This window comes from Saccopteryx leptura, chromosome 1 (genome assembly GCF_036850995.1).
Source record: "Saccopteryx leptura isolate mSacLep1 chromosome 1, mSacLep1_pri_phased_curated, whole genome shotgun sequence".
Lineage (NCBI taxonomy): Eukaryota > Metazoa > Chordata > Mammalia > Chiroptera > Emballonuridae > Saccopteryx > Saccopteryx leptura.
Window position 1 is genome coordinate 387,857,021 of NC_089503.1, and position 24,144 is coordinate 387,881,164.

At 55.3% G+C, this 24,144-nt stretch overlaps 3 protein-coding genes across 3 annotated transcripts in view; all 3 read left to right on the forward strand.

Annotated features, from left to right (window-relative positions):
* The window catches only part of LOC136387782 (butyrophilin-like protein 1), an 87,794-nt gene that overhangs the window by 25,543 nt on the left and 38,107 nt on the right, over nucleotides 1–24,144 (forward strand). The window lies entirely within an intron of this gene.
* LOC136389159 (butyrophilin subfamily 1 member A1-like) lies at nucleotides 468–18,424 on the forward strand. Its single transcript, XM_066360967.1, has 9 exons — nucleotides 468–759; nucleotides 8,012–8,108; nucleotides 9,367–9,714; nucleotides 11,230–11,511; nucleotides 11,875–12,081; nucleotides 12,774–12,800; nucleotides 14,202–14,228; nucleotides 16,101–16,127; nucleotides 17,017–18,424. Exons 2-9 carry the CDS (start codon nucleotides 8,024–8,026, stop codon nucleotides 17,646–17,648), a joined length of 1,635 nt encoding a protein of 544 aa, XP_066217064.1. The 5' UTR covers nucleotides 468–759; nucleotides 8,012–8,023; the 3' UTR covers nucleotides 17,649–18,424.
* LOC136389235 (butyrophilin subfamily 1 member A1-like) overlaps nucleotides 7,611–24,144 on the forward strand; it is a 32,849-nt gene continuing 16,315 nt past the window's right edge. Inside the window, exon 1 of the mRNA XM_066361069.1 lies at nucleotides 7,611–7,696. The gene's annotated coding sequence lies outside the window, so the exon portion shown is untranslated. The remainder of the gene's footprint in view (nucleotides 7,697–24,144) is intronic.

Consider the following 24,144-nt stretch of genomic DNA (forward strand, 5'->3'; position numbering starts at 1 on the left):
ATTGTACCGCCGTACAGCAAAAAGGGTGGGAAAGGCTTAATCCCAAAACCAAGCCCCAGGTTACAACGATCTCCAACACACATTAATATCACCTGGGCGATGGCCTCTTTAACAAAGTGAGCATAATACATTTTATCTGCCCAACACATGGTCTCAGGATAAACTAGCTCGGTTGTTGACCAACGGAGCAGCAGCTGCAGATGGGTAGGGCATCCCGGTGTGTGGGGGGGAGGGGCATGCAGGAGGTTGTCTCTGTCTTCCTGCCTCTCGCCCTCTCAGTAAAATGAAATTAAAAAAAAAAAAAAAAAAAAAAGACAAGCAACAGGAGTGTAGCAGCCTTTCCACACGCGGCCCTGGCCTGAGCCTGTGTCCGCCCCCTGCAGGGCTGTTTCAGCCCCTGGGCCGCCCTCTGCTGCCCTGACCCCGCTGTGACCTCCAGACACCCGGGCGCTGTGCAGAGGGCAGGGCAGAGTCTGCGGGTGCTCTCGGCAAGCTTTCGCTTTCTCCCGGTGGAAGGAGCCCGAGAAGGGCGGCTTCTTCACGCGGTGGCCCCAGGTCCCGGTCCCCGCAGATGCCCCTGCAGCCGGGCCAGGCCCTGCTGCGCCCATCTCTCCGCACGAGGGGTCCTGACACCAGCCTTGGGTCCGGCAGCAGGTTTGGGGCTCTGAGCGTGGACTCGGGGTCTGCCGGGGTCCCTGGTCCTTCTCTCGCTGCTGCTGCGTTTAGAGTCGCTCGGGCAGTCCCGGACTTTCGCAGCAGGTAAGCTGGTCCGGACACCGGGGATCCAGAGGAGGAAGCAGGGAAGGAGGGGCTGGGTGGGTGCGGGCAGCACGGGGAGATAGCGGAGCTGCAGGAAGTCCCGGGAGAGCCGACCGGGATTGTTGGTCAAATAAGTTTGTAAATGTGATATATATGTTTGCTCGCTTGTGACTTATATTGGGTGTGGGGGACAGGCTATAAGCAGGCCAGGTCATTGTAGCCTGGGGTTTGGTTTTGGGACTAAGCTTTCCCCCACACCCTTGAATGATTGTATTATCTGGGTGGTGCACTCTCATGAGGAATCCAATTATGCCTTGGATGGGTGACTTTGTATCGGAGACTTCCTTGTTTGTATATTGGATTAAGGGATTTTGGTTTTCTACACTATAAAGTGGGACAGACCAGGAGCTTGGACACACAGTTCCTGCTATCACAATTGCAGGGGCTTCCCTGATCCCTTGTCCTTCATGGGAAGAGCTGGTTTTCTGCTTTTCCCTTGTCTTCTTTTGTGGTTTGCCTGTCTTGGTGAGACACCAATAAATAGGATGGCCCCCCGTCCTCTGACTCCGCCATTTCTTTATCGTCTGCCCGAATCCAATGGGAACCTGCATGTGAATGGCCACGATGGCGGCTCCTGGCCTTACAACCGGCGTAGTTTCCGGCAGGATTCAGAGATTGGTATGGAGGCACCACCCTTGATGGGTGGGATAGAGTACTGGTTGCTGCTCTGGCTCCCCATGGCTGTCCTTTTAGGGGCCATGGGCTACATGTTTTTTATTCAAGAGGAACTGCCCGAGGTCAAAAGCTTCAGTATGAATTGCAAATAGAACGGCAGAAAAGGCTGGAATTGGAGCGAGCACTGGAGAAGGAATTACGGGTTCGCGAGTTGCAGTTTACCCTGGAAGTTGAACGTGTTCACCGGCAGTTGTTGGAGAAACAACTGCGGATTCAAGAGCTCGAGTCTCAGCTTCTGGCCAAAAGCCAGCAGCCACAGGAGCCTAAACGGTCACCAAAGGAGCAGCAGCATCCGTGCCGGTGGATTGGCTTTGAGTCAGCGGGAGCAGGCGCTTGCGACTCCTCTTCTGAGGATGAGAAGGCTCAGGCTGAAGCTGCCATACACACACTGAGAGCCCGACCAGTTGTCGCCAAGAAGGTAAAAACCCAGCAACAAAGAGTCCCTCAGGGGCAGCCACAGCCTCCAGCCCAGGTAATGGAACACTCTGTGGTCCGGCCCTATACCCAGGCAGAGCTGATGGAGTTGGGGGCACAATTTAGGCAGAAACCTACTGAATCCCTGGTAGCCTGGTTACTATGATTATGGGATATAGGGGTGGATGGCATCATGCTCTCCGGAACAGAGATGGAGAAATTGGCCGCCATTACCACACACTCTTCCTTGAGGCAGCGTCTTCAGAACTGCCATGGCAACCCAGGAGACCATACCCTATTAGAATGGGTGATGGCTGCCATTCGTATGGTCTGGCAGAATGCTGGAGAACTGCCGGGGGCAATGAGTCGGTGGCAGTGCTACAGTGAGTTAGTAAAGGTCCTTGGAGAACTAGGTATGAAGAATGCTGTTTTCAACCCTGGGTCTCGTGGGCCAGACGAGGAAGTGTTTACGGCCAAAATGAGGGAATTTGTCCTTGCTAGCGCCCCGTCAGCCCTTTTTGGGTCACTTGTGGCTATCTTGGGCCCCTATGTGGGGCAGCCCATCAATGCAGTTACACAGATGGTAGCAGATTTGGGAGAGCTGGAGGCCGCTCGGGATCATAAAGCAGTGAGGGCTGCTGCCTATGTTTCCCCCCAACTAACAAGGGAAACGGGCCTGTAAAGGTTACCCGAACACAGATGTGGGTAGACTTGATTGCAGCTGGAGCAGATAAGGGGAAATTGGATGGCCAGTCTAATAAAATTCTTTTGGAGCTTTGGCGGCAGCTTAAACCAGAACAGAAGTTCCAGCCACTGAGAAGAAAGGCCCCAGCAGCTACCAATAAAATGTTTGGTGCGCGCACAGCTCGGTTACAAGATTATATGATAGAGACGGCCGAGGGAGAGGGGAACTCCCAAGACCCACTGTACCAGTTTGAATAAGAAAAAGGCCGAGGGACCCGTCTAACGGGGATGGGCGGGGACCGGAGGCCACATGTGGAACTGGCTATCCACTGGTCCCCTTCCAATGTACAACAGGTGTTGGCCTTGGTGGATACAGGTGCAGAATGTTCCCTTCTCTATGGAAACCCAGAGCGGTTTGCTGGGACCCCAGTGGCCATTGACGGTTATGGGGGCCAAACTGTTCAAGTGAAGCCAATAACTATTCCATTGGGGATAGGGAGACTGCCTCCTAAGCCATATAAGGTGTATGTATCTCCTATTCCTGAATATATTTTGGGGGTAGATGTCTTGCAAGGACTGTGGTTGGAAACTACAGCTGGGGAGTTCCGGCTGCGGATCAGGGTTGTGAAGGCAGTATTGCGGGGACATGCATCACATTCCCCTTTGCAATTACCCGTCCCTCGGCGTGTGACTAACACCAAGCAGTACCGCCTGCCAGGTGGTTATGAAGAAGTCACAGGGACAATCCTTGAACTAGAAAAGGTGGGGATCATCCGGCCAGCACACAGTCCTTACAACTCCCCAGTATGGCCTGTGCGCAAAGCAGATGGAACCTGGAGAATGACAGTAGATTACAGGGAACTTAATAAAGTTGTTCCCCCTTTGCACGCTGCTGTTCCTTCGATAGCTAACATGATGGATCGGCTAAGCCATGAGTTGGGGACATACCACTTTGTGGCAGACTTGGCCAATGCTTTTTTCTCTATTGATATAGCCGCAGAGAGTCAAGACCAATTTGCCTTCAGTTGGGAAGGGAGACAATGGACCTTTACAGTGTTACCCCAGGGCTATTTGCATAGCCCCACCTTGTGCCATGGGCTGGTGGCTGCTGACGAGGCTAAATGGAAACAGCCAGAGGTAGTCCGCATGTACCATTATATTGATGATATTATGCTAACTAGTGATTCTCTTTCAGAATTGGAGCAAGCAGTCCCTACCCTGCTATCCCATTTGAAAGCATGTGGCTGGGCAGTTAACGAGAACAAATTACAAGGACCTGGGTTAAATAAATCTGTTAAATTCTTGGGAGTTGTCTGGTCGGGTAAGACAAAAGTTATCCCTGACGCAGTTATAGATAAGATTCAAGCCTACCCCGTGCCCACTACGGTAAAACAGTTACAGGAATTCTTAGGTTTGTTGGGGTATTGGCGAGCATTTATACCGCATTTGGCTCAGTTACTACGCCCCTTGTACAACCTTATTCGAAAGGGGGTTCGCTGGGATTGGACTGAGCAGGCGTAAGGTTCATTTGCAGCTGCTAAGAGAGCTGTCAAGGTGGCACAGGCCTTGAATGTGTTTGATCCTGCCAGGCCCTGTGAGCTGGATGTTCATGTAACCTCGGAGGGGTTTGGATGGGGCTTGTGGCAGCGGACAGAGCGGCAACCTACGGCAACCTATTGGATTTTGGTCCCAATTGTGGAAAGGTGCTGAAGTTCGTTACTCATTAGTAGAGAAGCAGCTGGCAGCTGTGTATGCTGCCCTCCTGGCAACTGAGAGTATTACAACCACAACACCAGTTACAGTCAAAACAACATACCCTATAGCTGGATGGGTGAGAGATTGGGCAACTAAACCACGTAGTGGTATGGCCCAAATGTCTACCCTGGCCAAGTGGGGTGCCTATCTGCAACAACGCTGTGCTCTTAGCACCAGCCCATTGAGAGCAGAACTGCAGGAAGTCTTGGGTCCAGTCACCTATGCGACTTTAGAGTCAGGTGCAACTGGGGCTCAGGAGGCAGAACCTGAGGTCAGTCCCTACCAGGAGGGGCGGGTGCCCATCCCTGAAGATGCCTGGTATACTGATGGTTCCAGCAGGGGCCAACCTGCCAAATGGACGGCTATCGCCTTCCATCCGGCCACTGAGACTATTTGGATGGACACGGGTACAGGCCAAAGCAGCCAATGGGCAGAATTAAGAGCTGTTTGGCTAGTTGCCCATAATGAACCTTCACCTCTGGTGATCTGTACTGACAGTTGGGCTGTCTATCGTGGACTGACCCTTTGGATTGCTACTTGGCACATTAACCAGTGGATGGTAATGCACCGTCCATTATGGGGTCAGGCCATGTGGCAGGACTTATGGGAAATAGGACACCAGAAGCAGGTGACAGTATATCATGTCACAGGGCATGCCCCTCTAGCCCATCCTGGGAATGATGAGGCAGATACGTTGGCAAGGGTGCGATGGTTGGAGACTGCACCTGCAGGTGATGTGGCACAGTGGCTCCACCGGCGCCTGCTCCATGCAGGACAGAAAACTATGTGGGCTACGGTTAAGGCTTGGAACTTGCCTGTGTCCTATGCAGAGGTACTTGCAGCCTGTGAGCAATGTGCAGTATGTTCCAAGGAACACCCTCGGAGACCACTGGTGTCACCTGGACAGATCCAGAGGGGTCATGTCCCACTGACACGATGGCAGATAGACATCATTGGACCCTTACCAAAGTCAGAAGGGTACCAGTATGCAGTCACTTGTGTAGATACTGCCACCGGGCTGCTTGCTGCTTACCCCGCTCGTAACCCTGACCAGAGGGCAGTCATACAGGCTCTGGACCGCCTGAGTGCTGCATACAGGCGACCGCTGGTCCTTGAAAGTGACAATGGTACCCACTTCACTGGTTCAACGGTGAGGCAATGGGCTCAAAAGCTGGGGGTGGACTGGAAGTACCATGTTCCCTACCACCCCCAGGCTGCTGGTATCATTGAGCGTTATAATGGACTCTTAAAGCAGGGACTGCGACAGGAGGGGGGCACCGGCTCTCTTACTGGATGGACATGCCGCTTATGGACAGTACTTCGGATTTTGAATGAGCAACCTCGACGGGGATGCCCAGCTCCAGTAGAGGCCCTCCTGCATCGGACAGCTGCCCCTATTCAGTTGCAGATACGCACCAAGGACATTTTACTCAAGCCAGGTTTCGGACAGCAGGGCAACGTGCTCTTGCCTGCTCCAACAGCCCTTCTTAAAGGACAATGGCTTCAATGGACTTGGCCCTGGACTGTACAGGCCCCCCATCTGAGATGGGTGGCCTTGTTGGCACCATGGGGAAAGGGGTTAGAGGTGGACCTCCAGTTAACTCCTTGGGCAACCAGCACCTGGCCACCTAAGGTAGAAGTGTATTATCCCTTGAGTGCTCAAGGGGACAGCATTTTGAAGGGCACCTTTGTAATTTCTTTATGGCCAATAATGAGTTCCCCTATTTTACTACACATAGAACCAGCAGATGCTGGTGTATTGGCCAATAAGGTTTGGTATGCCCGCTCAGGGCGGCCTCTGGTGCCAGCTACGGTGCTGTCTGCAGACAAAACTCTGGCCTGTATTCTGCCAGAGGGAAAGGATTTGCCTCTCTTGGTGCCACTGACAGCTCTCTCATTTCGCCTATAGTTTTTGATCTGTTAATCCTATTGCTGTAGTTGGTACTATTTCTGTTTATGCAATGTATCCTACTCCTTGCACAGTGACCATCATGGAAGATGCCTGTGGTTTAGATTGTAAAGCGAGCAAAAGGGGTGGAATGTTGGTCAAATAAGTTTGTAAATGTGATATATATGTTTGCTCGCTTGTGACTTATATTGGGTGTGGGGGACAGGCTATAAGCAGGCCAGGTCGTTGTAGCCTGGGGTTTGGTTTTGGGACTAAGCTTTTCCCCACACCCTTGAATGATTGTATTATCTGGGTGGTGCACTCTCATGAGGAATCCAATTATGCCTTGGATGGGTGACTTTGTATCGGAGACTTCCTTGTTTGTATATTGGATTAAGGGATTTTGGTCTTCTACACTATAAAGTGGGACAGACCAGGAGCTTGGACACACAGTTCCTGCTATCACAATTGCAGGGGCTTCCCTGATCCCTTGCCCTTCATGGGAAGAGCTGGTTTTCTGCTTTTCCCTTGTCTTCTTTTGTGGTTTGCCTGTCTTGGTGAGACACCAATAAATAGGATGGCCCCCCGTCCTCTGACTCCGCCATTTCTTTATCGTCTGCCCGAATCCAATGGGAACCTGCATGTGAATGGCCACGATGGCGGCTCCTGGCCTTACAGGGATCCTTTACCCTGAGACAGCAACCTCGCAGAAAGAGAGGAGAGTCCGCGCCGGTCCGTCCGCCCGTCCGTGGCAGGACCCGGCACCTGCCGCACGTAGGGCCGTCCTTGGTCCTGAACAAGAAAGGGTGGGAGGGATGGAAACGAAGGTGAGTCACAGAAGCGCGCAGAAACAGCGCACGTGCTGTGCTGGGAGCACCTTTTCCAGGGGGGAGAGAGGAACTTGGTCTGTTCCGATGCTTCTCAGGGAGTCCCCGCTGTCATTAGGAGGCTAGGGGCCCACAGAACTGTGAGCAGGGGCCCACACGTCCTTCCTGGGAGGGGACTGAGTCTGCAGGAGGACAGGGGACCCTCTGTCCTGGGGAGTCACCGGTGGTGTGCGAACAATGGACAGGAAGAGGGGCAGTGTCTCCCATGGACGCCAGCTGATGAAGAAGGAGGGACTTCTACCCCCCCCCTCCGTTCTCAGTGAGAGAAGAGAGAGAGACAGACTCGCTTATGAGCCGCAACCGGAATCCACCCGGCAACTCCCAGTGCGTCCCTGCTCAGAACCGAGCTCTTTTAGCGGCCGAGCCAGAGGCTGCAGGAGCCGTCCTGAGCGCGCTGGAACCAACCAGCCAGGCTGCAGGAGGGGAAGAGAGAGAGAGAGAGAGAGAGAGAGAGAAGGAGGAGGAGGGGAAGGTGGAGATGCAAACAGTTACTTCTGTGTGCTCTGACCGGAACCAACCCGGGACTTCCCCACGCCAGGCCTACGCTAACACTGAGCAAACCGGCCAGGGCTTGGTCTGTCTTTTTCTGAGCAGCTTGTCCCTGCGCTGTGGGTGCCGTCCTGGGGTGGGAAGGGATGAAGTTTTTCCCCAGCAAACGTAACGGTTCTCTGGCTGCACAGAGGCCTTCAAAGAAGACGGGAAAAGCCCATGTCAGTCCTTTCCTGGTATCAGGGTGGCGTGGGGCCCACCACGCCCTCAACGTAATGACCCAGGAGGGAAGGCTGTGCTCAGGCTGGGACAGCTGCCAGCCCCCAGCGCTGTGGTCCCTTGCGAGGTCCCCGAGCTCCCTCTGCTGGTCTCACCCGCCTCCCGCCTGGCGTCTCCCCAGCTCCAGGGGGACATGGAGCGTCTCTGCAGCCTGGCTGTGCGCCGCCGTCTCAGCTCCCTGCTCCTCCTCCTCCAGCTGTTCGCTGGCGCGTCCACAGGTGAGTGTGTCCCTCCTCCTGCTGCTGCGCCTGGTGGGTGGGAGCTAGGAGGGTGGGTGGGCACTTCCCCCTTCTGCCGGCTGTCTCCGCCCTCCCCGGAGTGGGGGCTATAGGTGAAGGCCTTTCTCTGGATGCTCCCCAACCACTAACTGTAATCAGACATTTAAGAACATTTACCAAACCACGTTTTACAAGTCAGCTATCAGAAATGCAAGAACACTCTTCCCTCACTTTCGCTTCCTTTCTCTTTTTAGCGCGCAGGTGCGCCAGAGACAGACAGACAGACAGATAGTCAGAGGGGAAGGCAGAGGGAAGAGACGCATCAACTTATAGCTGCAGCACCTAAGTTGTTCACTGATTGATTTTCACACGTGCCTTGACCCAGGGGAAGGGGCTCCAGCCGAGCCAGTGACCCCTTGCTCAAGTCAGCTACCTGGGCTTCAAGCAGCGACCATGTGGTCATGTCTATGATCCTTTGCTCAAATACTGATCCCGTGCTCAAGGCAGTGACCTTGGCTGGTGACCTTGGGGTGTTGAACCCGGGTCCTCAGCATCTCATGCTGACTCTCTATCCACTGTGCCACCGCCTGGTCAGGCTGAGCTTTCTTTCTTAACAAGCAGTGTTTTGTGTTCCCGTGAGTGATGGGAGTGAGGACAGGATTGTAAAGGAAGTAGCAACTGTCTCTAGTTTTTAGGTCACAGGGAGTTCACCAGAGGAGAAGGACAGGGCACCCACAGTTAGGGGCGGGGTGTGGCTGAGTGACCAGGAGCTCAGACTGGGCCACAGGTGTGTGCTTTGCTCAGTTTCCAGACCTGTCCTAGGAGGACCAGGGTGGAGCTGTGGTTCTCAGAGGGTGGTCCCCGGGCGTCCCTGCCAGCTCCCTGGGGAACGACTTGGAAATGCACGTCCTCGGGCCCCAGACCCACTGTGCAGAGGCTCTGGGGCGGGGCCCAGCGACCTGTGTCCAGACCCCCTGCTGATTCCGATGCTCCCTGGACATGAGAACCCGGCTTACAGCCCTTCCCGGAGGGGTGGGGACAGGAGCAGAGGGGGATGAGGGGGTCGTTTTGACATCTTTTTGGGGTCACAAAGTTGTGATCAGAGGACTGGGCCCTGATTCAGAGTCGTCACAGCTCAGCCCATCAGGACAGGATGGACTGTCACTTGTCCCCACCTGCTGGGGCCCTCTGCCTGATGGTGTGTTCCGGCCTCCATTCAATGTGTCCTCATTTCTCTCTCTTGTGTCTGTGTCCACAGAGGAGTTCTTGGTGTTTGGACCCGGAGAACCCATTGTGGCAGTGCTGGGCGGGAACATCTCACTGCCCTGTTGCGTGGAACCGGGCATGAGTGCGGAGAACATGGAGCTGAGGTGGTTCCGCTCCAAGTTCTCCGAAGCCGTGTACGTCTATCAGAACGGCTGGGAGCAGACGGAGGAGCTGATGGCGCAGTACGCGGGGCGGACCTCGCTGGACAGGGAGTTCCTCACCCAGGGGCGGGCGGCCGTGGTCATCCACAAGGTCCAGGCCTCCGACGACGGGCTGTATTCCTGCTTCTTCAGAAAGGGACGCTTGTACGATGAGGCCACTTTGGTGCTTAAGGTGGCAGGTTGGTCACTTGATCGGCACTCTGGGGTCCTGGAGTTGGGGGAACCTGGGGGACAAGGTCATTCAGCCGCTCATTTTGCAGACGAGGAAAGGGAGCCCATCCGCTCTTCCGCTTACTCAGTAGGGTACACGGAGGCCCTCCGCTGTGCCAGGTCCTGTCCGGGGCCCCTGGGGTGTTCCAGTGAACCCGAGGTCCCTGCCCTGTAGAGTTGTCGTCTGGAGACGGTACACAGACGCATAGTTAGATGGTAGGTTAGAGGGGATGTCAGGGGTGGTTAGGTCTTAGGATAAAAGGTCAAGAGGAGCAGGGGGAGGGGCACTGGGTGTGGGGCGGGGCGGGAAGGGAGGTGTCACGGTCACACAGGGGCTCTGCCGGGTCCTGTTGACAATCTGAGCAAAAGTTCTGAGGAAGTTGGGGGTTAGCGGGTGCTTATCTGGGGTGAGGGTGCTAAGCTCAGGGAGCACTCAATGTAAAACCCGAGCCAGGAGTGAGCTGTGTGTCTGTGCTCCCGAGGAGGCCATTGTGGTTTGTCTGTAAGATGAGTGAGCGAATGGGAGGTGGTAAGGGGTGACCATACCGGAAGCCAGACCCCTGGTGTGGGTGGGATTGCTGCCCCCTCCCGCAGCTGTCAGGGAAAGTTCACAGGGAGTGCTCACTCCAACGGGCGCTTGAGTTCACCAGCCAACGTCCCACAGGCCACTTGAGGTGACCGGACTGACTAGGAGGTGAGGAGGCAATGACTGGTTTCCAGCAGTGAACAAACGAACAGTCCGTGTGGCTGGAGTGTGTGGCCCAGAGGAGCACAGGTGGTGGGAGTTGGGGTTGGGGTTCAATGGAAAGAGCAGAGCGAGGGGAGGCAGACACCAGCTCATGGGGACGGTATGCTATGGACTTTGGATGCATCTCTGGGAGAAGTCTACCACGTGGTGCGGGAGCACTCCCCTTGCAGAGGTGAGGCTGTCTGGGGTGAGCAGAGCTGAGGCGCAGGCGCAGTTACGAGGTGGGGAAGATGGTCGCCTGGCCGCAGGAGCGGCACTGGGTTGGGCAGGGTGCATCAGAGAGCTCATGAGGTTTATACAGTTGATCCAGCTGAGTGAGGAGATTTGGGGACGCAGACCGTTTTCAGGGAGAAGACTGGGCTGCAGAGACTCCCAGGGTTTTGCTTTGGCTTCTGGGGAAAGACTTTTTCGTGTTAAGTAAGCATTGCACCACAATGCGAGGCTCACCAAGCGATCTACCGGATAGCGAAGCAGACACGACCACTGCACGCATGTCTCTGATGAGCAATTACTAGTTCTCAGGAGAGAGGACGTGAGAGCGCCACTGTCCCACATGGTTCACCCTATATTTACCTGGTAATTGGGGTCTTTATCACAGGAGGTGGTTTTACAACTTAGAGCACGTGCCCCCTTGCTCTACCCCTGCCCTCCCACAGGCAGGGGGACAGTGGGGTGCTCCCTGCCCCGATGTTGACATTTGAAAGACACGGTTCTATTTCTCCCCCCCGCCCCGCAGGTGTGGGCTCTGCGCCCCGAGTGCACATCACGGGGCCGGAGGAGGATGGCGTCCTCGTGGCGTGCAGCGCCTCAGGGTGGTTCCCGAAGCCGCAGGTGCAGTGGAGAGACCTCCGTGGGGAGAAGTTCCTGGCCTTCTCTGAGGCCCACGCCCGGGACGCTGCAGGGCTGTACAGCGTGGAGGCCGCCCTGGTGGTGAGAGAGCGCTCCGCGGGCAACGTGACCTGCTCCCTGCTGAACCCCATCCTGGGCCAGGAGAAGGCGATGGCCATCTTCATCCCGGGTCAGTGCTGCTGGTCTCCCCGTGGAGCTGGAGGGCGGCGGGGTCTCCCGGGGAGCCGGAGGGGGCGGGGTCTCCCGGGGAGCCGGAGGGGGCGGGGTCTCCCGGGGAGCTGGAGGGGGCGGGGTCTCCCGGGGAGCTGGAGGGGGCGGGGTCTTCCTGGGAGCTGGAGGGGGGCGGGGTCTCCCGGGGAGCTGGAGGAGGCGGGGTCTCCCGGGGAGCTGTAGAGGAGGCGGGGTCTCCTAGGGTTGATGGAGGGGGGCGGGGTCTCCCAGCAGAGCTGGATGAGGGGGCGGGGCCATGATCCCGCGGGCGGGGCTGGGCTGTCCTGAACCAGGATTCTGATGGGTCCCTGGCCGGGTGCAGAGCCCTTCTTCTCCCAGGTGTCTCCCTGGACAGCAAGAATGTGGCTTTTCCTGGGGAGCGTGGCCGCGCTGGGGCTCCTGCTCCTCGGGGCTGGCTATTACACCTGGAGACAGCACTCCATGTGGGCGAAGGCGCGCGGAGAACAGGCGACGTTGCGCGGGGCTAAGGAGGACAGGCAGACTAAGGAGGAGGCGCTGAAGGCCAGAGGTGAGGCTGGTGGGCGTGGAGGCCGGTGCCGAGAGGGACAGGCCGGTGGCCATGTCAGACTCCAGGGCTTCAGCTCTCCAGGGAGACACAGGGCCCTCAGCCCGGAGCAGGAGGCTGCGGAGATTCAGGGAGGGCAGCTGGAAGCTCGGGGGTGGGAGTTCGGAGTCGGAACTTGTGGGGTAGAGAGAGACCCTTTGTCGTGCATGCCCAGGCTCACTGTCTTTCTGGGAGTTCAGGATGGTTTTCTCTCTCTTTCAGATGAACTCCAGGTTCAGCTTGGTAAGTTCTGCTTCTTCTCCTGGTCTGTTTGTGTCCCCTTCATGGGACACATTCTGGTTCTTTTTTCTTTTTTTAAGTGGGAGAGTAGAAATAGTGAGACAAACTCTCACATAACGTCTGGGGCTCATGCTCCAATCAAGTGAGCTACTTTTAGTGCCTGAGGAGACACTTCCAATGAGCCGTCCTCAGTGCCTAGGGCCAAGACTCAAACCAATTGAGCTAGTGGCTGTGGGAAGGAAAGAGAGAGAGAAGGGAGAGAGGGAGGGGTGGAGAAGTGGATGGTTGCTGTGTGCCCTGACTGGTAATCGAACCTGGGACGTCCATAGGCCAGGTTGAAGCTCTATCCATTGAACCAGCTGAGCAAGGCTGGCATTCTGGTTCTTAGCTCTCGTGTTTCCTGTGTTGTCTTTCAGAGTGGAGGAAGGCAGTTTACCTGGCTGGTGAGTGACTCTCCACATATCCTTGATGCTCTGTCCCACCTGTGCCCGGGAGTCCCTCTCCTTTTTTCTGTCTCGGCACACACATGGGGACCCCTTTTCTTGGGGCGGCAGTGGGAGCCTGCGGGAGGTACAACCCTGGTCCCTGGGCTCCACGTACGGTGGCTTCTGTTTGGCCCCCAGTGCTGGGAACCAGGTTGGATGGAGGCCCCAGAGACTGTCATCACCCCGAGTCTCATTCCCGCCCTGACCCGCCCACCGTCTGGCTAGTTTTCTGGTCTTCAATGCCCCTGCTCCCGGTCAGCACCTGGAACGGAGTCACGTAAATAAACGGGGTGAATCAGTTTAGGATTGTGGCTTCCTCCCTCCCTGAGACACCAGCCAGGGAGTCTGTTCTCCCCAGTCCCTGAGGTGCTTGCTGATCAGAATGTCCTGGGAAGACTGGGTTACCACACAGGGGACGGGATGGGAGGGTGTCAGTGCCCCAGGACAGAGATGCTTATCTTTAGAAATAACTGACCTGAGAAGGATTGGCCCTCTTTACCCCAGAGCTCACCTCACACCCCTTCCTTAAGTTAATGCCTTTTGTGAGTTATACTTTTTATTTAAATTAATGAGAAGAGAGGCAGAGACAGACTTCTGCATGTGCCTCAATCCAGATCCACCTGGCAAGCCCAGTAGGTGGTGAAGTTCTGCCTATATGATATGAGGCTTTGTTTGCATCATTGCCCGGCAACCGATATATTTTTAGCGCCTGAGGGGGCTATTGAGACGTCCTAAGCACCTGGGGCCAAATTGCTCAAGCCAATCAAGCCATGACACCTGAAGAGAAGAGAAAAAGAGAGAGAGAGAGAGAGAGAGAGAGAGAGAGAGAGAAAGGGGAGGAGTGGAGAAGTCACTTCTCCTGTGTGCCCTGTCTGGGAATCAAACCCAGGACATCTACATGCCGGCTGATGTTCTACCACTGAGCCAGCCAGCTGGACCTGAGTTACACCTTTATTAGAAACAGATTGGACAGAAAAGTGTTTTCATACAACTATGGAATAATTTATATTTTATTTCCTAAACGTTTTCAATACCGACTATAATTTTTCACCCCCAATGGCAACCCTGAGCAGCAAGGGACACAGGATATTTTGCGATTGTTTCAGCACAGGGCAGCTCAATGGCCACCCACAGGTCACATGGCAGCAGCCGGCAGTGGTGGCACTCCGCCTGTAATGAGGGCTTCCTGGCCTGAGGTCGGGGTTTCCCGCCACCCCTGCTGGCCGCAGGTGGCAGAGGCCGTCCCCTCCCCAGCCCCCGCCCTGTGAGTGGTCTCCCCTGTGGGACAGAGGAGGCAGGAGACGGGTGCTGAGCAGGCTTGTTGGGGCTGAGCTCTCACTGGGGTGTGTTCCCTTTCAGCTGGAGGGAAGGCCCAGCTGTATGCAGGTAAGGGACTCACTTCCTGTGGCCTCCCCTCCCCGGCCTCCACCCTGTCCCCTTCTCTGTCTGTGCACCTCACACCAGGGTGGGGCTGGCGCCCCTGCTCTCCTTGTCACGTGTGTGCCCTCCATCTGAGAGTGCAGGGACCCCTCCTTGGGACACAGCTGTTGTGCACTGTGGGCCCGTCCTGGATTGCAGGTCACCGTTAGGGCCAGCCATCCATCCTGAACACTCCCTGTTCTATTGGTACTTCTTATCGTTTTTGTATTTTTCTGAAGTGAGAAGCGGGCAGGCAGGCAGCAGACTACCTCATGTGCCCGACCTGGACCCACCAGGCATGCCCACCAGGGGGCGATGCTCTGCCCATTTGGGATGATGCTCTGCTGCAACTGGAGACATTCTAGACCCTGAGACAGAGGCCATGGAGCCATCCTCAGCGCTCGGGCCAACTTTGCTCCAATGGAGCCTTGACTGCGGGAGGGGAGGAGAGAGACAGAGAGGAAGGAGAGGGGGGAGGGGTGGAGAAGCAGATGGGCGCTTCTTCCGTGTGCCCTGGCCGGGAATCGCACACAGGACTGCCACACGCTGGGCTGATGCTCTAGCACTGAGCCAACCGGCCAGGGTTTCTATTGGTACTTCCTGGTGCAGTGACAGAGGAGAGGTCAGTCGTGAGGACAGATCAGCGATGTCTCTCTGGAAGGTGTCAGCGGTGCTGGGCATAGGACATGGCATCTTTGGGGGGGGGCACAGCAGGGTTTCTCCTGGGAGCTCTCAGTCTCTCTGGGGAGCAGAGGACAGGTCAGTATATATAGGTTCATCTATACAGATAGAGAGTTGATTTTTTTTCTTCCACCAACTGTGAAAAGAAGAAGAAAATCTGTTAGTGTCTGTCCTCTTACTGAACACTTGTCTTTCCTGCTTTGACCTCGGTCTCCCTTCCCAGCCTCCTCTCTGTTGCCTCCTAACTGGGCGGGACTTCTCTGACCCTGGATCCCGAGTTCTCTGCACTCACGGCTCAGTCATCCTCCGAGTTCAGCCCAGCCAGGCTGCATTCTCTCTTCCCACGGCTTACAGACAACTTATAAGATCAGCTTAATTTGTTCTTCATTAATAAATGGACATTTCCCTTCCCCCCCTTATATGAGAAGCAGGGAGGCAGAGAGACAGAGTTTCGCATGTACCCTGACCGGGATTCACCTGGCAAGCTTCTTATGGGGTGTTGCTCTGCCCATCTGGGGCCATTGTCCTGTTGCTTGGTAACCGAGCCATTTTAATGCCTCAAGTGAGGCCATGGAGCCATCCTCTGCACCTGGGGCCAACTTGCTCTAACTGAGCCACAGCTCTGGGATGGGAAGGGAGAGATAGAGAGGGAGAGAGAAGGGGAAGGAAAGGGGTGGAGAAGCAGATAATTGTTTCTCCTGTGTGCACTGACCGGGAATCGAACTTGGGACATTGACATGCTGGGCCAATGCTCTACCATGGAGTCAAACGGCCAGGGTGTAAACGGACGGTTTCATACCCAGTTCTTTTCAAGAAAACCTAGTGTTCAGGATGGTTGTGTGGCTCAGGACTTGAGAAAGCAACTCTGATACTCAAGTCTGGGTCCCTGTGTTCAGGACGGTATCTGGACTCTCAGTCGCTGAGTGTTTAGATTTTTGGCTTAACTTTCATGGGGAGGTGGCAGCGTGACAACCGTGTGTGTGTGTGTGTGTGTGTGTGTGTGTGTGTGTGTGTGTGTGTGTATCAAAAAGAAACAAATGCACCAGCTGAGTGTTCCCTGAATACTTCCCCTGTAAATCGGGCATCAGTGTGTTTCAGAAAAGTAGGTTCCGACCCAATGTCTGCAAATCTCTGGCGTGACACGTGGCTCTCTTGCAGATTGGCGGCACGAGAAGTTCCCGTCCTGTGAGTGACTGTGTTTCTATTTATCAAGTGAGAGGCAGGGCGGTGGTGAGATAGACTTCCCGCATGCACCCCGACTAGGCTCTAGCCAGTAACCCCATCTGGGACAACGTTCTGCCCATCTGGGAGGGATGCTCTGTTGCTCAGAAACCCAGCTATTCTAGTGCCTGAGGCAAGGCCATGGAGCCATCCTCAGTGCCTGGGGCCAACTCGCTCATTCCAGCCATGGCTGAAGGAAGGGAAGTGAGAGAAAGAAAAAGAGACAGAGAGAGAGAAAGGGGAGAGTGGGAAGGGTGGGGAAGCAGATGGTCACTTCTCCTGTGTGCCCTGACCAGGAATCGAACCAGGGACTTCTACACGCTGGACTGACACTCTACCAGTGAGCCAACCAGACAGGGCCTAGTGACTGTGTTTTCTGGGTGCTCCTCCAGCTGTCCCCACAACCTCGGCCTTCCTCAGTGCTCCGTGGTGATGGAGATTCCGGCACCATCCCTGGTGCTGGGCTCTCCTGAAATCTCCAGGGAAATGGATGGCTGAGGGCTTTAACCAGGAGAGGGGTCTGATGTTCTGTTCTCTGTGTTTCCTGCTCTGGGATGGACGGACCCCTTGTTTTAACCGTGTTCGGGGCTGGTGGCTCTGGCTGACACTGGAGGTTAAATAGATATTCCTCACTGTTGGTGTCCAGGCTGGTCCTCAAGGTCCATGTGACACATCTAACCCCAAATAAGTCCTGTGTTTCCTTCTCCTGTTTGGAGGGCAGTGGGCTTGAGTCACAGGGCTCTCACCTCAGGGGGCTTAGCCGTCTCCCCCCTGCAGCTAAGTGTTAGGGGGAGTTGGTGCCCGTGTTGTGGGGCAGGACAGGGCTTCTCAGGGTTTGCCCCTCTCTCTGCAGGGCTCGTCACCCTCGATCCAGAGTCTGCTCATCCCGGCCTGGTCATCTCTCAGGAAAAGATGAGTGTGACCTTGAAGGACTCCCATGAAGACTCAGTTTCTACCTGCAGCGTGCTGGGCCTTGAGGGCATCACGTCAGGGCGCTGGCACTGGGAGGTGGCGGTCACCGACGGGGACAACAGCGAGTGGGCCCTGGGGGTCTGCAGGGGGGATGTGAATAGGAAAGGCTGGTACAGAGAGTCCTCAGACAGGGGGTTCTGGGTCGTGGGGCGGTTTGAACGTTGCTATTGTGCCTGCACTGTCCCTGAGACTGTTTTTGAGAAGAGGTTTTCTCACAGGGTGGGGGTTTTCTTGGACTACGACGCAGGGGACGTCTCCTTCTACAACATGACTGATGGCTCCCACATCTTCTCTTTCCCTCCAGCCTCCTTCTCGGGGACCCTCTTTCCATACTTCAGGTTGAGATCAGGGGGTGTGTCCCTGGCCATCTGCCCCAAGGTGGGTGGGCCCGAGGGGCCTCCTGTGCCCCTGAGCCTCCCAGGGGCGGGGATCAGCTCAGCCTCTGGTGTCGATGAGGTTGAGTGTCCTCTCCTGTCCTGCAGTGTGGAGCCCACGCTCCCGTCACTGCCCTGACCCCCTACTGACTCTCCTTCTGAAGATGAACTTTCCTTGTGGCTAAAGCTCTGAGGTCAGTCCCGCCAGGTGGAGTGCCACCCTCCTGCCCGGCTGCCGGCTCCGCCCGTGCGGTGACAAACACCGTCAGGTCCTGCCTTGTGCTCGGGCAGCAGGTTACAGAAGGTGACCGAGCTGGTTTGGGACAGGCCATATTTTGATGTGGAAGTTGTTTCCCTTCTGGAGTGAAACACATTTCATGGCCTCGTTATACTGTTCGAACCCGAAGGGGGTGAGGGGCTGAGCTGCTCTGCAGAACCGAGTGGGGCTTCCTTCATCCAACGTGGGTTTGTGCAGAAAATCCGCTGGGCCCAGTGACGGTCGTCTGCAGATCTATTTTGGGGGCTCCTCACCATCTGAGCTGAAAAGTTGGCTCTCCAGAAATCTCCAGGGAAATGGATGGCTGAGGGCTTTAACCAGGAGAGGGGTCTGCTGTTCTGTTCTCAGTGTTTCCTGTTCTGAGAGGGACGGAACCCTTGTTCAAACGCAGTAAAGTATCTGTTACGTGTGAAGAGGCTGTGCCGTGTTAATTTCGGGAACCAAGGGGAAGCCCGTGGGCCCCCCTTTAGTGTGTTAGTACCGGGTGGAGAGAGGAGAATGATATCCAGGTTCAGTGTGAACGAGTGACCCAGCGATCCCCCTTCTGGGACTGTATCTGAAGAAACCGAAACACTAATTCAAGAGGACACAGGCCCCCATGTTCACTGCAGCGTTCTTCACGGAGCCGCGATGTGGGAGCAGCCCAGTGCCTGTCAGTAGATGACTGGATAAAAAATCTGTGCTATATTTACGCAATGCCATACTCTTCGACTGCAAAATGGAAGGAACTCTTACCTTCTGCAGCAGCACAGATCGAGCTGGAGAATACTGTATGATGTTAAGTGAAATAAGCCAGGCAGAGAGACACAAATAGCATATGATCTCACTCATATGTGTCATTGACTGAACTAAGTCAGCTAACATACAGAATAGAAAGTGACTGCTGGATACAGGGAGCAGCCTGCCAGCGGTCAGAGGGGAGGGGCCGGGGGCCTGATGAAAAAGGTGAAGGTGTAATCATATCAGCTTCAACGCCTGAGCGGTGAAAGCCCGTAGCACCATGAGAGGCAGGCGCTGGTGTGAAGGAGAGAGGTTTCTTCAAGAGCCGGCAGCCTGAGAAGACGGGGGAACGGCTGTCCCGAAACCCCATGAATCTCTCGGTGCAGACAGGGTTTTTATGAGGAGGGAGATGGAGAGGGAATGAACAAAAATAGAACAAAGCAATCAGAAGGAAGGGGTTGGGAGTTCTCTGCTGGGTGTGGGTGGCCGGCACTCGTGCGGGCAGCTCGGGGTGTTCAGATCAATGATGGAAGGTCCAAAAGTCTCCCGGAACCGCTGTATCTGAGGGTCGGCGTCTGCTTCTTTGGTTGTTACAGGGACTGAGGCTAGCAAGCGAGTTATCGAGTAGGGGCGTTGTTCTCTGCAACAGGTGACCCCACATCCCTGCAGTCAGGTTGTCCTCTGGGTCTTAAGCAGGACTCAGAAGTGGCCCCGTCAGTGTGGTGGGAGTGAGGAGGAGGAGGCCGCGTGAGGTGGGGTCATGTAACTCCTGCTTCCATTTATTCTTCTTGCTCTGACGTTAACCCGTGATGCGCACCAGCTGAAGGGGAAACAGGCTTCCCAACTGTCACCTGTACTTGGCCAGAGGAGAAAACACTGGATCAATCACATATTGTCATTACAGACTACATCACTTTGCTCACTGAACTAGCAATACTGAATCATGGTTAGAAGAGCCACAGTGTGGATTTCACATTCTACAGAAACTCTTTGATAAGCTTACCCTGTAACTACATTCTTATTTAGCTCTATGTTATGGTAGTCAGACTAAGGTCAGTCAATAAGCAGTATTACATATTCATTCCCAGTGTCAAAGGGATTAAACATGCCCGGCCTGTGGTGGCACCGTGGACAGAGCGTCAACGTGGAACGCTGAGGTGGCCAGTTTGAAACCCTGGGCGTGCCCGGTCAAGGCACATGGGACAAGCAATCTATGAATAACTGAAGTGAAGCGACTGTGAGCTTGTACTTCCTGTCCCCCCTCTCCTCTCTCTGCGATATCAATCAGTGAGAATCTTTACCAGAAAAGGGATTAAGCAAGGGACAAATCATACCTACTAGACAGCAGTGTGGTGGGAGGTATGAGAGAGGGAGAGGTGGGGAGGTAGAGGGCGGCAGGGGGAGGTGGTGGGGGGTCAAGGGGATGAATGGTGATGGAGAGGCTTGGGGAGGTGAACACACAACATACAGTATACAGATGATGTATTGTGGAATTGCACCCATGAAACATGTAATTTCATGAACTAATCCCACCCCAATAAAATCAATACAAAACAAGTGAATGTCTTTCTAAGGGTTAAAAAGAGAAAGGTGGGCGTGAAGAAGAGAGTTTCTAGGTGCAGGGTGAAGGGCAGAAAGCTGTGGCCGGGAGCATGCTTCCAGTCATCAGTGTATCGGCTCTAGTACTCCCAGGTCCAGTGGTAAGGTTAGTTATAATAATAATAATAATAATAATAATAATAATAATAATTAAACCTTAGCAAAGAAAAGGAAGCAGGGCCCTGGGGACTCCGATCTGCAGGAAGGAAGATGTGCTCACTCTACCTGCAGAGAACTCTGATTGGCTGTGCTTCTCTGCAGAGAACTCTGATTGGCTGTGCTTCTCTGCAGAGAACTCTGATTGGCTGTGCTTCTCTCTGTAAGAGGAAAACCAGAGTGGGAAGTGGAAGCCGGGAGTCAGGCGATCAGATCTGACCTGCCACTGATTAGAAACAAGGAATGAAGTAGAAGGTTTGCATGTCTTCTGTATCTTCTGTGTTGTGTGGTTGTCTGTACATAGTAACCACTGTCTTCCTGCCTCTTCTCTGTACCCTTAGGCGTTCATAGAAGTTGTTGGGGGTTATGTTTAGATAGTCTTTGAGGTAACAGTCAGCTGGGTTGTGAATTGTGAGGCAATTTGCAATACAGATAGAGCAGTGTTAGATACAGTGCCTGGGACTCTGTCTTCTCATTCTGTGGATAGGGTGAGAGTTTCTTCACTTGTCCATGGAACTTTGTCTTTTTATTTATTTATTTATTTTTACTTTTTTCTTAAGTGAGAAGCAGGGAGTAAGAGAGACAGATTCCCTCATGCTACCCTACTGGGATCAACCTGGCATGCCCACCAGTGGGCAATGCTCTGCCCATCTGGGGCGTTGCTCCCTTGCTTGGCATCCGAGCTATTTTAGCACCTGAGGTGTTAGCCATGGAGTCATCTTCAGTGCCTGGGGTCAACTTGCTCCAACCGGGCCAGGGCTGTGGGAGGAGAAGGGAGAGCGAAGGAGAGAACTGAGACGGGTAGGGGTGGAGAAGCAGATGGGTGCTTCTCCTGTGTGCCCTGACTGAGGATGGACCCAGGACATCCACACGCTGGGCTGTCACTCTACCACTGAGTGAACTGGTCAGGGCTACAAAGGATCTTAGTGAAAGTCTTTTCTAGCTTTTTCATTTCATCATATCAAAGATAGAGGATTTTTTTTGGATCAAAATTATTCTTCAAAAAGGGATTCAAGGTCAGTGTTGTGGTTGAGTTTGGCCCCTTCTGGGACCCCCTCCCCACTGCCCAACACCACCCAGAGTGCCTCTCAAAGATTCCTACCAGATCTAGGGTTCTGGGGAACAGTTTGAAAACTGCTCACTTTATCTGTTTTCTAAAATCCCCTCCTTTGCTAAGATCCAGGGAGAGGTGACCTGGGATCCTGCATCGGTGCCCAGTCCTGCCCTTGGTCAGCTGTGGCTGCAGAGGGCACGGGGCAGGCAGGGCAGCGGTGCAGGTGGAAGCCAGGACCTCAGTTCTCGCGTTCTTACTGAATGGCTCGAGTGGACACTGGGGCTGACCCTCCTGTCCCCTCTGCAGGAAAGGGCGGGCGTGCTCAGGACTGCGGTGGGCGGGCGATCCCACCCCTAATCTGCTGGGAGGGAGATGAGCGCCCTCCCGCAGTGAAGATGTGATGGTGTCTCTGGGGCGCCCAGGGAGGGTGATGGCTCCCACCTCAGCCCAGAAGCTGTGCGCTCCATGGGTTCGGGCCTCCACCACATGCGCAAGCGCAGGCCTGCCCACTGGGCTACACTACCGTACTCTCGGCATCCTGTGACTGCCTCATTCCGGCGGCAACGGCGGCAGGGTGCGGCTTCATATGTCCGGGACCTCGATTTATTGTTTTTAAATATATCTAGGTTCACTCCAACCATTTTTTAAAATATAGGTCTTCCCACAGCGTCCCACAGATTAATGTTTCCCTAGCCCCCCACCCCCGGAGCTCCGCCCCCTCCTCTTTTTTCTGATTCTCCACTTTTGACGACGGAGCGTTTGCTGCGGGGACCACCTCTCTATGGGGTACTGACTTCTCCTCAGTGGAGGTGAGGATGGGGAGCCCCCTGAGTCCCTAAGAGTGCTCTGGGCGGGTGGATGTGGGCGGGGCTCCCTGAATCCTGCCCGTTTGAGCCCAGGAGCTCCACTTGAGGCCTGACTCTGCCTTCCTGTGAGCTGGGGGGCTGGGGAAACAGAAGCCCCCTGTCCCTGCCACCCCCCCCCCCCTCAGAAGCTCTGTGGGTGAATGTGACCTGTTACCCGCCCCCTGGCAGAAAGGCTTCCTTGTCAGCTGTCTGGACCTCCACTCACCCAGGATGTCCAACTCTTGGCGGCTGGAAGGGAGGAGCAGGCTGACCCCCGTTCCAAGAGGCAGAGGTGGGTCTGTGGCTGGGAGGGCCCTTCAGCCGCTGCTGCCCGTGCCTGCCCCCTGGGTGCAGCTCCAGGGCCGGGCAGGACCCTCACTGGTCAGTGGGGACAGCAAAGGGGAGAGCACAGGGCCGGGCAGCCTGGGCACGGTCATTGGGCGCCCTTCTTTCTGCTCTCCACTGCTCGCATTTTTAACCAAGAAAATGAAAGGATCACTTCACAGGAGGAGGGGAGAGAGTGGGAAGTGGTGAGCGGGTTAGTGAACAACTGGGACCTCCAGCTGTGAAGTAGGTGTTTCTGGTACCACTCACTCTGGGTCTCCGGACACCCGAGGGCAGAGTTCCAGGAGGGACTGCGCAGAACCGACTGGCGGGACAACCCAGGCTGGTCAGGGGACAGTGAGGATGCTATTTGCCTCCCAAGAGCTAGACTCTGTGGGTGGCAGGAAAGCAGGTGCAATGGATGAGGACAGTGCCGGTGGGTGTAGGTGGGCCAGGTGGGTGCAGGTGGGCGCATGTGGAAGCAAGTGGGCACAGGTGGGGGCAGGTTTGAACAGGTGGGCGCAGGTGGAAGCAGGTGGGAGCAGGTGGGTGAAGATGAGGCCAGGTGGGAGCATTGGGAGCAGGCTGGCACAGGTTTGCACAGATGGGAGCAGGTTGGCACAGGTGGGCGCAGGTGTGGACTGGTGGGAGCAGGGGGTGGCAGGAGGGCTGGGATGAGGTTAGGCACTGAGCTTCCCTGAGAAGGAAATGGGGCACGGAAGTCCAGGGGGCACAGGGCCCAGTCTGGGAGCAGCTCACTGGGGCGGGAGATGTGGGGAAAGGAGGGGACCACGGTGGCCTGATTGTGATGCCACTGGTTTTCAGAACACCAGGGACACAGAGCTCAGAGCCTCGTGCTGGGAACGCTTCTTTCTTTTTTTAAATTTATTTTTATTTATTCATTTTAGAGAGGAGGGAGGGAGGGAGAGAGAGAGAGAAAGAGAAAGAGAGAGAGAGAGAGAGAGAGAGAGAGAGAGAGAGAGAGAGAAGAAGGAGGGAGGAGCCTGAGGCATCAACTCCCATATATGCCTTGACCAGACAAGTGCAGGGTTTTGAACCGGCGACCTCAGTGTTCCCAGGTCGATGCTTTAACCACTGCACCACCAGAGATCAGGCTAGGGAACACTTCTCCCTGTCCCTGTGCACGTGTCCCCTTTCACATTGTGTACGAAACGCTCTGTAAACTTTCCTGAGTGTGAGCTGAGGAAGGAGAGGCCACCCCTCCTGTGGTCTGGGGGGTGGGCGCAGCAGAGAGGAACACAGCTGACCCTGTGGGGGGTCGGGCGGTGAGCCCTCTGGAACCCGCCCCTGGCTCTGCATTCGCCCTGCTGAGCCCCCTCCTCCCAGCAGCGAGCTTCCCTGGGGGCTCAGCCGGCAGCAGTTCTTCAGGGTGCGCTGGGAGGTGGCCTCACATCTGGAGAAGGGACATCAAGGGCTCTGGGTTGTCTCAGACCAGGGCCACCTCGGCCGCCAGTCTGCCTCTGCCACCTCCGTGTGGACCTACAGCTCCCACGTCCCGGGGTGTCCCACATGTCTGTGGAGGGAGGGTTGTCACCAGGCAGAAGCAATAGCTTTGAACTTGGGGAAGTGCCCCTGTAGGGACTGCTGGGGGCATTTCTGTATGAGCCCCTCCCCCGGGCCCATTTGTCCTGGGTCCTGT

Bases quoted from the DNA above. Each gene is read 5' to 3' on its own strand.
- LOC136389159 (XM_066360967.1), top strand. From the start codon at position 8,024: ATGGAGCGTCTCTGCAGCCTGGCTGTGCGCCGCCGTCTCAGCTCCCTG. The intron at 8,109-9,366 runs GTGAGTGTGTCC...CTGTGTCCACAG, and splicing joins GTTCGCTGGCGCGTCCACAG to AGGAGTTCTTGGTGTTTGGA. The intron at 9,715-11,229 runs GTTGGTCACTTG...CCCGCCCCGCAG, and splicing joins TTTGGTGCTTAAGGTGGCAG to GTGTGGGCTCTGCGCCCCGA.